We start from the raw sequence: 13,371 nt of genomic DNA on the forward strand, positions 1-13,371 counted from the left end.
TGACTACAAAGCAAATTTAATTTAACTCCTAATGTCATCCAGTGAGTGATATTACTTTCATTTTTTTTAATATTCACCTTGTTATTATGTAAATTAGAACTTATTTCAGATTAAAATATAAAATGTAGAAAAACCAAGATATTTGTTTAGGTATGTTTTTACTATCAAATTTATTCTCTAGTTTTTATAGACTTAAATGAATTATTAGAAAAATGAATTAATAAATAGGATTTTAGCTTTGAACGAGGCAAATAAAAATTGCCTTTTTTTTGCATGGCCACCTCACTATTATGTAAATTACATATAACTTATTTAAGATTAAAATATAACAACCAGGAAAATCAAGATATTACGAAGAGTTTTGTGCAGGAAAAAATGTTTTCTCCCTACTATACCGATGCCTTTCAATTTTCCAAACTTAAGAAATGGAAATAAGAAACTCAGTAACGCTAAGGCATGTCTCATTTGAAAATTGATAATATAGTTAATGCTACAAGAAAGAATTTTGACCAGTCAAATTTATTTACCAACTTCGAAAAATTGCATATCATATTGATAGGAAAAAAATGTTGCGCTCCTCTTGAAACCTTGAAATTTGCGCATGCTGAATATTTTGCATCCTACAGATCATTGCGGAATGGATGCTAATCTAGGTATAGGTAATCAATTTAATCCTCTTTAAAATGCATGGATCCCCAAATACCTATGTACGCTTTAGTGCTTGTTTTACGTTGATGTGTGCGCCCTTACATCAATTTTCCGCGTTTCCATTACGAAATTCGGTTAATGAACCTTCTCCTCCCAACATAAAACGCGCGGTAGCCACGGGATCTCAACTCCATGCACTACAAAGTCTCATTCGACACAGCCACATCCAACTGTAATGGATATTGTGCATCACAACAACCTTTGCAGTATACCAAAGTTATATCGTCCCCCAAAAGGTCATCTCCATCCTCAACAGACTCATACGAGGTAAATTGTCAAAAAACGTTGGAAAACCAATTAAAAAAGCCAAAATAGCAAACCCTGGTTTAACGATTCCGGATGACTCGGAACTCTACGCCAAATTTTTGGGATTCTTTGAAGGCGCGGACACAGTAATTGATTATGAGGAATTTTTCCAGTTTTTGATGAGCATAAAGGGGAAAAAAATACTACTGAGATAGCCTTACAGGTAGGTATGTTAAGATTTGTCGGATTTAATGGAACTCATGAACGAATGTAACTAAGACGCTTAGTTAAAACACTCAACTCAAAGCTAGGTTGAAAAGAGTAATTCTATCCCTATCGTTAGAAACTGATTTCGATATGTCCGATCAAAGTTCGAATTCTTCACAGGACAGTGAATATCAGGGATTTAAACTGCTTGAAGAATCCAGCCCCATTTCACACTCCCAATTATGCCTTTTAAACCCCAAACAATATCCAAAATCAGAGGTTAAACGTTGTTCAATGGAATATGCTATCAGATACATCCAATAGAGTTAGTTTGGAACTTATTTTGAGACAATACAAAGTCGATATCACCTTATTGTCTGAAACTTGGTATGAAGAAGGCTACAAAATTAAATTCAAGTACTACAACATCATTTTGTGTGATCGAAACGGCCGTTATGGTGGGGCGGCTATACTTATTCATGAAAAAATTCCATACACAGATCTTACCCTAACACCTGGCAATAGTAAGATGTGGCTCTAGGGCGTTAGAACTCAATGTATTCTATCTATGTGTTGCTGGAGAAAGATTTTCCACGTACGACGAGGTGGATGAGCGGCCGAACACCTATTTTGAGGAGGCAGAGGAACAGCAGCTCGGGACGGCGATCTCGGGGTTCGCTGGCTAAAGGGCGTTAAACTGCGAAAGAACTACTTCGAAATATGAGGCATATTTTGGCAATATATCAATGGAATTTATTTCAAAACAGGACACTTATCAAACGACCATCGAAATATATATATATGCGTATACTAAACGTATGTACTTGCCATGCACTTAAATGAACAACGCGGATGACCCAGTTATAAACCTAAGGAAATTGCGATAAAAAAAGCTTTTACCTAACACTTTCAGAATAATGAAATATCAACGTGATTAATGTAAAAACCCTTTTTAATCTGTCGGTTATTATAAGTAGCTTAGCTGGTACTGCAAACTGTACTTCACTTCGTGCTATGCGGGAAAAAAATTGTTACGCGTGAATGTGTTTAACTAATTCTCTATTAAAATTAATTCCTTAAGCGTAATTAAACAATGCGTGAATGTTAACGATTAACGACAATCGACTCTCGAAAACACAAGTACTTTCACCGAAAAGAACACCGCCGACTTGGGAGATTACGCACTTTCATATATGCAATTTGAATAAAATTATAGATGGGAAGTGTTACGTAAAGTTTAATTCATTAGATATGAGTGAATAGAACAAAATTTATTGCTTAAGAATGTCTCAGATTGTGCAACAGCTAACAATGTTAATTAACTCATGTCGTTCAGCTCATTGAAATATGTCTAATTGGACAAATTCGAAATGGCATTTATATACTCTCCCTTCAATGTGCTGGTAAAAAAAAACTGTTAGGTACATAGAATTTCGCAATTCAAACTGTCATCATTTTGGAAATCCTGTCGCGAGTATAACGGTAGTATTGATTAACACACATTCCAAAACTCAATTTTCAAGACTGTAAGTACTAATGTTCAGCAACAAAATAAACCATTATTCTACAGAATGTAATTTGTGACTTTTATAAAAATCAAAAATTGCAAAATTGATTGTAATTTGTAAGGAAAGAAAATTCAAAGGGCTGTAACTTTTGAACTAGTAGCCCAATCTTGGAACTGATTGAAATTATGGATTCTACAGGTCACATTCTATAAGAAAATTTTTTTTTCGGGTCGATCTGAGAGAATTTTCTTTTCGAGCCTCAAAAAAAGGCAGTGTTATACACTTCCTTTTTTGCCAAAAATCGACTACACCCAAAGTTCTCGAGAAAACATTTTTTCATATTAAATTTGTTGCGTAGAATTTAAAACAATTCGTACTTTTTCGATTAGACTTCGCAATCAAAAGTTATAGACTAGAAACCAATTTCGAAAGAAAATTCAAAGGGCTGTAACTTTTGAACTAGTAGCCCAATCTTGGAACTGATTGAAATTATGGATTCTACAGGCCACATTCTATAAGAAAATTTTTTTTCGGGTCGATCTGAGATAATTTTTTTTCGGGCCTCAAAAAAAGGCAGTGTATACATTTCCTTTTTTGCCAAAAATCGACTACACCAAAATTTCTCGGGAAAAATCCATAATTTCAATCAATTCGAATGGGATATTAAAAAAATAAAAATACACGAGTATACGATTAAGTAATGAGAAGAAATTGATGGTTGATTTAAGCCGCCACAAACTTTAATGTGGGGTTAAGAGCTATAAGTGAAAGATGAATTTAACACCAATATTGAGATCTCTGCAGTTTGCGTAAGTTGTTATACACTGTGTCAAAGATAAGGACGTACTATCATGGGGATCTCCAAAAGCAGATCCGCAATTAAAGAGTTATGCTTCAGAAAATTTTGATTACTTCTGTAGGAAAACCAAAATTTGCCGATTTCGTTTTTTTTTACTAGTTCAAAAGTTACAGCCCTTTGAATTTTCTTTCGAAATTGGTTTCTAGTCTATAACTTTATATTGAGAAGTCTAATCGAAAAAGTACGAATTGTTTTGGATTCTACGCACCAAAATTAATATGAAAAAGTGCTTACCCGAGAAATTTTGGTGTAGTCGATTTTTGGCAAAAAAGGAAGTGTATACACTGCCTTTTTTTGAGGCCCGAAAAAAAAATTGTCTCAGATCGACCCGGAAAAAAAATTTTCTTATTAAGATTAAACCAATTGAACCAAGTCTCGTGATCACATTCAAACCTAATTAATTAATTACCTAAATTTTTTTACAATTTATAATTACTCCAATACCAGGTACAAAATTCTAATCAAAATCGAATTTACACGCATCTGAATGGTTCACAATTAATGAGAAAAAATGTACCAATATCTTTGGTCTAGGTTCGCTTATCGTGCATAAAAGATACACAAATTTGTACGCACGAGATAAATTACAATGACTTCAAGCGCAAATTTCTTATACAAAATCCCCAAAAAAATCGCCTTCAGTTTTTGACACAATACAAAAAATTCAACAGATTTAGATGTATCAATGTGTACAAATACTCTCCCATAACAGATGATTTTCTTCTTTGGAAATGTAGCAGCGAGTTGTAAAATTGGATGGTGGTACGCTTTTTTTTACAATACAATTGGACTTTTGTATCGGAATATCCAAAACGCTAGTTCGAAATTAATGGATTCTGCTCAATAAAATCTCATGTTGAATTAGGGACCCAGAACCTTTTGATACACACTGTTTCTAACTTTCTCTCAACGGGTAGAACTTTACTCTCGTATCATGAATATGTGAAACATCAAACAATTAGCATTTAAAAGCAATTTCCACGGAAAAATTATAATACACACACACATCATGCTTTCATCGCGGCCTTTTGTTGTGTCAACGACTGCTCTTTATTACTGTTTTTAGTAATTGAACAAGTTGCTTTTTAACCCGCCTTTCACGATTTCTTTGTTTTTTAATTTTTTCATTAATCTGGGAATCAGTAACACAGTTAGGCAAGATTGTTACTATTACCTATTGTGGAGGTAATCCGCAAAGAAAGGTCCGTTTCCCACATATCGTTTTGCTTGCATAATTTCAATTAAATTCCGCGACAAACGTACAATTCTTTATACGCTCGACGTTTACAAAATATCATATCTGCAAGTTTAATTCGCAATGCGTTGTGCAAATAGAAAATTTAGGTGCGGCCCGATGGCCTTATGACAAATTTCATAAGCCTACGTAAATAATCGTACCAAATTAAGTTCACATTCGGTTAATTCGCTATGGCTAGTAAGCGTACTACTTGACTGATTTTATGGGTGAAAAATAGAACTTCCGTTGAAATTTATTATTACAACTTGCAGTAAACTGGTATTTTTTTAATTCATTGACTGGAAGCTTTGCGGATTACGGACACGTCTGAGACCTGAGGCGAAACTTTCGGAAGAGAAATCGTAATACGCTTCCGGCACATGTTTCCTTATTTTCAGGCATCGTTCTGTGACCAAACAATCAAACATTATCAATGGCATGGTCCCCCCATAACTTAATCGCCGTGTCTAAACAATTCAATTGGATTTTAATCAGTTTAATTATAGAAAGAGCGAACAAAACTAGAAACAATCCACTCTGTGCCATATTGCAGGTCATCCAGGATTTTAAAAAAATGGAAATTAGTTCGCATTGCGGCATACAAATTGTTTCTTAACGCAGGTGCGTGGTTTGAAATGAAATCTCCATGAACCTGTTATACCTACTGTAGAGATTGCAGTCCATTACAACATTCTTCTATATTCTGTTAGATCGACCAGATACGACCACTTCGGTGTTAGCGAAAGTTTGTCTATTATAGCGAGACGCACATTCCAACGCGCTATTACATCGATAGACAAAATGGGCGCGTAATGTATTAAGGCGCGTGAAAATTTCGCTTCTTTTAATTACATTATTATTTCCAATAATTACACTTAATTTTATGTTGCAGATCTGATGGAGAAACCGAAGAGAAGTGATGGTGCTAAGTGATGATAGTGTTAAATAATTGTGATAGTTATAGTGAATATTAGAAAATGAGGCATTTACGCGCCTCTTTCGCACTTTTCGCAATTATATTTCAAGTGTTGCCAGTTCCCACGAGAAGTCATGTGGCATTAACTTATCCGCCCGCTAGGAAATACGATTTGGACTTTTTGGATAATTCAAGAACGAAAGCGCCATGTGGAATGCCCAAAGGTAAGTTTGTATGTACCTATGTGGTAAAAGTTGGTATGTGTACCATCATGTGATCTTCATTCATAATAGTTTTCAAAAACAATCATCTACCTACCGTTTAAACATTTTGATGAGAAATTCTAGTGCTTATTAGATTATTAATTCTCTGTGTGATAATGGTAATCAGTTCCATGATCCGAAAAAAAGCGTATCATTACAAATTATTTAGATGAAATAGTTATATATAACAAATAACTAATCCTTCAAATTTTGAGAAATTTAAACCAAACAGTCCAGAATGAAATCTTTTATATGTGGTATGCCAAGTTGGCCCGAAGATTTTTAAACTCCGGAGGTTAGTCCCAGACACTAAAGTCGTAATCTAATGATACTATCCAAAATAACCGAGGTTCCCTAAAGTGGGTATTACACTGAGCGTTTTACCCATGGGCAAGACGCTGACTTTAAACCCACCGGCAAAACGCTGTTTTTAAATCATGATTACATTTACCGTTTTGCATCTAGACTTAACGTGGTGCTCGATGGTGGGAAAGACACAGCGACACCGCTGTCAGTTTTTGAACAGTTGTCACAATGCATGAACGCGAATATGATGATTTGTTAATGTTATATGGTTTATACAGTATTTTAAAATTACGCAAGAAAAGGAAGAAGAAACGCATATGGGTGCGAAAATTTCTGTCTAAACGTGATAAAGAGCTACGAATAACCCAAACACGCAGTCAGCTGATTGTAGGTACATGCGCAAAACAGAAAAAGGCGCCGTTTTGCCCACAAAACCTATCACACTTGCCGTCATATCGCAGCGGCAGCGTAAATTATCCAACAAGTCGGATGTTGCTTGGGTTTGACGATGTCGTCTTACCCACTTAGTTTTGCTCGATTACACTTAAAATTTTGCCGGTGGGTTTGAAGTCAGCGTCTTGCCCATGGGTAAAACGCTCAAAGCTGTGGTAATACCCACTTAAGTCTTCGAACGACGATAAATAAAAAGTATGCCGGCAGTTAAATGTCAAACAAAATATATTCGTTCTTGGCGATTTGTGATAAATTGGTATCACCACAACACACCAGCCTAGAGTCTATAATTTAGACAAGCAAGTAGCAACAAATATTTTAACAACAAAAAACTCACCTAAAGGTGGAGGTTGTTAAAATTAGCTTTATCATTTAGTTCCTAACTTGTCAGGGACGTCAGGTTAGTTCGAGGGTTAGTTAATAGTTAAGAAATATGATTCTTCTGTTCCTCAGTTGAGAATGGAAATGTAGCTTTAACGTTAACAGGATACAACTAGTAAAATTGGCAGCTATCTTAATTGTTATAATATCGTTACACAAGTCATTGCATTCCTCGTTGCATTCTATATCTGAAGCTGTCTTCGTACAGTGCCATATAATATTAATGTTCTTTGAAATCAAAGATGAAACACGTTAACATCTCATAAATTAGTACATAAATGTTTATGACAGATTACGTAAATGTTTAAAGTCCACCCCCAGAACACTAAAATTCAAACGTACATCTCAGAATAAACACCCCACATAACTTACATGAAACTATCTATCAAAAACCACAGAGACGTTTAAGTATAGGACATTTTATTAGAAACATTGTTGATTAATCGGACAATCTTACATTAACAATAGTATTCATATTACGTGATTTTAAATTAAAGGAACATTTACGTGGAGGATGGAATTTGTCAATGTTAAAATTTAACTCAATTTTTAAAAAGGAATCAGCTCGTAGTCAGGGAATTATCAATGTCCAAACAGGCTTCCGCAGAAAACAATGGAGCTATAATTGTTAATCCTACAAATCTGGGACATACCCAGTGGTGGACATATAGGCACGCTAGGCACGTGCCTAGGGGCGGCAGCTTTACGGGGTGGCATTTTTGCACTACATTCATTTTAGGTAACATTTTATGTTTTAAAATAAGTCGCCTATGCCCTATAACAAGTTACGAATGACAAAAATGTTTAATTAAAATTATGAAATATATTGGAATTGGTAGATAGTTTAAACAAACTGTAACTGTAAGAACGGTAATCGACAATTCAAGTTTTGACGTGTGTGAATACTTAATCTTAGGTGTACTGTATTTCATTTCATATTAGTTTTAAAAATTTCAAGTTATAATGTGATTTTTATTAGCATCTTAAAATTTATTGCCATTTAAAGATTATTTTTGGAGGGGCGCATATCTTTCGGTGTAGCTAGGGGCGCAAAAATTTAAATCCGCCACTGGACATACCTCAAAATCTATAATAAAGAAGCGCACTTAGATTAAGTTTGCTGCCACACAATTAATTAAATACGGTTAACTATACTCACTTAATTGGCAGGATTAAAATTTAAAAATTCGGTAGCTCAGTAATTCCCATGACTACTACCTAATTAACGGAACTGAAATCCTTCTTCTTCCTCCTCATGCCGAAGGCTGTTGGGTACTGCAAAAATAGGTTACATATCTACGGGAACAATTAAAACTTTACAATTATGTTCGACAGCTGGTTTGCCTTATCAGCGGTTAAAACGGCTCTATAAACCAAATCATTACTTTTACCTTCTGTTTCTCCACTCCTAGGAAAGAAATCCATAGGTCCGGACTACAATTTCCTGTAAGCAAGCGACTATTCTCCGAAGTACCGGGTGTTCATTAAAGCTGGTAGCTTTCATAAATGTACGGTGCGTTCATTAATTCTGATCTAATTCCATATACGAAAACGGGTGCTTCGTTATATTTCATTAAAATTGTGGTCGAATTGCTTCGAACCAAGGCGAAAACATGACCCTAAAAAGTAACCACTTGACAAGTTGGTATTTTTTCGGATAATGGATTTAGATATTTTAGAGAAAGCAAATTGTGCATAGAGCATAGAAACAGCTTACCTCCCCCCTCCCCCAATTATTCACATTAAGAAATTATACTCGCATTAACCACCTTCTTAGTAATAATAATATAACGCGTGTCCTCGAATGAACTGAACAGGAGGATAATTCTTTATGAAATTAATTACGAGAAATCAAAAGCAGGACCATTACTTTGTCCCTTCTATTTCTAACTCCTAAAACGGAACTAAATATTTAAGGAGCAACAGTCTTCGTCCAATTTTAATTGCATCCAGATACCGGGTGTTCCAGCAAAGCTGGTAGACCACAAATATACGGTGTGGTCATTACTTCAGGTATGAAACCAAGTGCTTCGTTACAGAAATTCCTAAAGCTCCATATGAAGAGATTAAAAAGATTAAAATAGTATTTTCCTTCGTATGTATTGGGGAATTTTTCTTATCTAAACTTATTTAGCTTTAAATATCAAACAAATTGTAACTCCCTAATAATCAACGTTACTATAACACAACAATTCTCCATAAATTATGTTGCTACTGTTTAAACAATATAAATATCTGATTGTGCACATAGTAGTGATTTAAAATAGTATACAAAATCAAACATATTTAAAAAATAATCAAACTCTGACCCGCCCCTCAGGATGAAGAAGTAAGAAAACCTTTATAATTATAGTACCATATCTTGCTGAATAGCTTGAAGATTAACATCAACAGGACTGATTTTTACCACCCACACGCGCATGCGCAGGTAAGTCAAATTCTCATTTTCGGCTAAACGGCTAAATCGATTCTAACTAAATATACATTAGATATAAAAAGGCAGAATCGCGCATGTGCAGGTGTGCAGGTGGTATATGTGGTAACCACTCAAATTAGAACAATTCCGCGAAAAGGGTAGTGACTCTAGGTCCATTGGGCATGTAAGGGTGTCCCAAATTCAACAGGTTACTCTCGAAATATTGGGATCTCGGAAACTGTAAGATATACGAAATCGGTTAATACAGGCAAAGTTGTACATTTTGTGGTCAATTGTAACGCTTCCTAGAAAATGATGAGATTCCTACGGTCACGTCAAATTTGGGACACCATGTATCTACATATCAAATTTCTGGCTAGATTACGCGGTTTGTTGTCAATTTTCAAACAATTCTGTAAAGTTGATGACGCATTACTTTTCTGGAATTAACTTTTCAAAGCAGTTTTGGATGTAGAATAAGTTAGTTTTAATACAAGGTAGTTCGTAAATTTGCTCTAATATAAAAAAATGAGAATCGACGATTTTTAGATACCCTTTTAAAATTCCATGGCCTTGACTAGGCAACTTACTGTTTTGATGAGTGGTATCCAAAAAAGTTTTTTCTTTATTTTGAATTCCCTAGTTACTTTTAGAAACCACCTGCTTCAATTCGCAGAAAAAAAAACAGATTTTTTTTCTGTTTCGGAACAGCACAGGACAAATTATTTAAGACATATCTTATTATAAACTTGCGTTCCGGCGACAAGGTTATAACCTTTACCTTGCAGTAAAAGTTCCATTTAAAATTTTTTCGGTAATCCATGACCACTATGTGTGTGTACGACGATATAGGAACGCACTTGAACATCGATCTTGGTGTTTTGCATAAATTGTAGTTCAATTTATTGTTGCTTATTAAATAATAAATGTGTTGGTTTCATTGAAAGGTGATCATGACAGGAATTCAAGTGTTGCTTTAAGTATGACCATATAATTACGTTCATGGCACAGAAATTATGTGCGTGAAGGCTATAAAGCATTACCCACTTGTGAGCTATATGCTGCGTTCAATACTAAATTCGATTTTTAAACATTTTCTTTTGGAATTTGCACACTATATTACAGGTCGTCTATTCGATCTAGTTTAATATAGAAGATAGGCGATTGCTTCGCGCATAAATTATGGCAAACTAACAAACAGTACTGTTTAAAGAAAAAGTGTGCCAATGTTCAACTTTAACCTAGCGTGTCGCCATGATACCAAAACCAAGACTGAGTTCGCAAACCATAAAAATAGACATGATCCAAAATCAAGACTAAAAACGCCAAAGTTTTGGACATCTGGAGAGACATCACTAAATCTAAATTTCCAGTCAGAGTAAGACGACTCTCGATGTCGTTCAATTTGAATTATTATACTGAAAGGTAGTAATTACACCAGCCGTCGCATGCTGTTCTTTGGATAATCAGCGGGTGTGGAAAACTGGTATCAAACTGGGTTACACTTAGAGCGACTTTCCTTTTACAAATTGTCGTATATTTGTACACTGTGAAATATTAGCCCAGCAGGATTTCAATGACGCACTTCCAAGAAAAAATTTATGGTCACAGTTCATCAAAATATGAACCACATTCCATGCAATAATACTTATACATGACTTTCAATTCATATACTAAGGTCATTATACTAAAAATAGCGAAAACTGTTAGGTACTAAACACTCGACATCTTAATCAAGTATTGATAATAAAGCAGTCCCATAAAAATTGATGGTAATACGATATGCAAATTTGAAATAAAAAATGTCGAAAATTTGCAGTGCCAGATGGTAACTTTATGACAATGGTGGTTAGTGCTATAGACTTAATTTTGAATTTGAATGGCAACCGCATTCATTTTGTCTCACTGGAAATGTTGATTACTCAGAGATTCAGAAGTCACTAAAAAACCGGAAAAGCACCGTGAAAGAGTATTATGTAGGCGTCTAAAAACATGTTTGGCTTCGCGATATTATTAACATTAATTATTGTAGGTAGTCGAGAAATAATGCAGGCGTGAGTTAAGACATATTGCATCAGTTGGTGAAGAAAGTTGAATGAAATAATAAATAATAATGTAATGGGCATGCATTGACTGAAGGTTAAATCTCAAAATTCGGGTTATCAAATAGCTGTGCCTAAAGTAGGTCGCTCTGTGCTTAATTTTGAATTGTTCTCCCACAAATTGGATAGTCGGAAACGAAAATCCAGAAGATCTGATCCGTTATCGTTGACCACTTTTGGTGGTTTGTAATGCAATGTTAATTTTCCATCATCGTCAATAAAAGGATGTCATTGTCGACAACACAACCGTCACTATCGATTGCACAAGCGTTACATTTTTTTCGATTTTCACCTTGTTGGAATCATTTAATAGGCAAACCGCTGCCTGTTTCGTCGTAATGTGCATAACTTGAGATTATGTGAGAAGAATTGGGAATTGAAGAAAGTTGCTACGCCGAAGGTTAAATAGTTACATTAAATCAGGCATACCTTACTAATTTGTTTGTAAATTATTTAATAGAGAAACCAGTTTTATGGGATATATAATTTTATAACTTTTATAAATATCGGACAGGTGCTTTGATTTAGGAAAAAATTTACAATCTATTTTGTAAACTTTACAAATTGCAGTGTCTATTGAGAAGGTTGTTCACATCGTATCGTATTCAATAGAAATTGCGCCATTTCTTATAGCCTTGCCTATGAAAAATACCCAAGCACTTAATTTTAAAGAAATAATTTACCGATTTGTAAGTTGATCTATGATATAATTTTGTCTAATTTTTTTGTTATTAGTTACACTGATTATATATAGACCTAATTATAAATTCACCTTTTCAACCCCAAATGTTTTAAGGGATTCGCAAAACCTAGATCAGCCCTTAACCGCTGTTTTATCTGATACAGCATTTGATACATTTGAATACACCAATTTTTAAAATTTTCCTTCAGTATCCAATATTTCAATATCTTCTTTATTTATAAACTGACTATAATATGTGCTCCCACTAATTGCCGAAACATAGCGTTGAACTGGACTCTGTATACATTAGGATGTCATTGCACCCCTTTTAAAAAACCACACATTAATAATAATTTACAAATTTGCTTGCGTTGAATGAGATCAATTTTATAGATTACATTCACTTACGTTAAAATATTCAGCAGTTGCTTTAAGTTTTTCTTCATTTCCTTCCTACATATATATATAATTACAAAACCCGGTATGTTATTTTCCATAAACTGTGGGAAATAGAGCGAGTACTTCTACAACGTCAATTTCCTTTAGTTTCAATTTTGCGTAAAAATTATTAAGTATACACGTTAGGCATCATTACAACACGATTTTATTGAAAACAGACAAAAATATGGGAAAAATTTTAGTATCAACAATTTCGCATCTCGTTGAGAAATTACAATTAAAATAACGGTATGATTTTAATAAAGCATTAGGCTTTTTACGCAAGGTAGTAATTATTTAATGTACACGCATACTATATTCAATTTAGTGAATTGCGCATTGAAATGTCTATATTTTGGTAATATCATAAAGGCCTTCGGCTTTTGATTTTAAAACATTCCCAAATTTTTTACTACCTACAAGTAAAATTCACGATACCTTTCACGTAGTAATAACTGGTGAAAAATGCCGATTTTGTTTAGATACATCCAATTTTGTAGGTGCCCCTTCCTCAGTATTTAAATCAAAATTCCAAACATACGTTTCCACGCATTAAAGAATTACAAAATTCAACCGCCTTGATAGAAACTCATCTTGACCTTTGCCTTGGCCATCTCCATTAATGCCAAATTAACATAATGTTGTAATA

The 13,371-nt window shown here is 34.4% G+C and overlaps 1 protein-coding gene across 7 annotated transcripts in view; it reads left to right on the plus strand.

The window, feature by feature from the left end:
* Positions 1-13,371, plus strand: part of LOC116174313 — a 56,695-nt gene that overhangs the window by 28,615 nt on the left and 14,709 nt on the right. For 6 of the 7 annotated variants that reach the window (XM_031492253.1, XM_031492239.1, XM_031492246.1 and 3 more), the window contains one exon: positions 5,658-5,905. In XM_031492253.1, the coding sequence (XP_031348113.1) occupies positions 5,743-5,905 (163 nt within the window). In that variant the 5' untranslated portion in view covers positions 5,658-5,742. Of the gene's footprint in view, positions 1-5,484; positions 5,588-5,657; positions 5,906-13,371 lie in introns of those variants that run through there. The other variant, XM_031492231.1, reaches the window with a different exon arrangement.

This window comes from Photinus pyralis, unplaced genomic scaffold (assembly GCF_008802855.1).
Source record: "Photinus pyralis isolate 1611_PpyrPB1 unplaced genomic scaffold, Ppyr1.3 Ppyr1.4_LG1, whole genome shotgun sequence".
Classification (NCBI taxonomy): Eukaryota; Metazoa; Arthropoda; class Insecta; order Coleoptera; family Lampyridae; genus Photinus; species Photinus pyralis.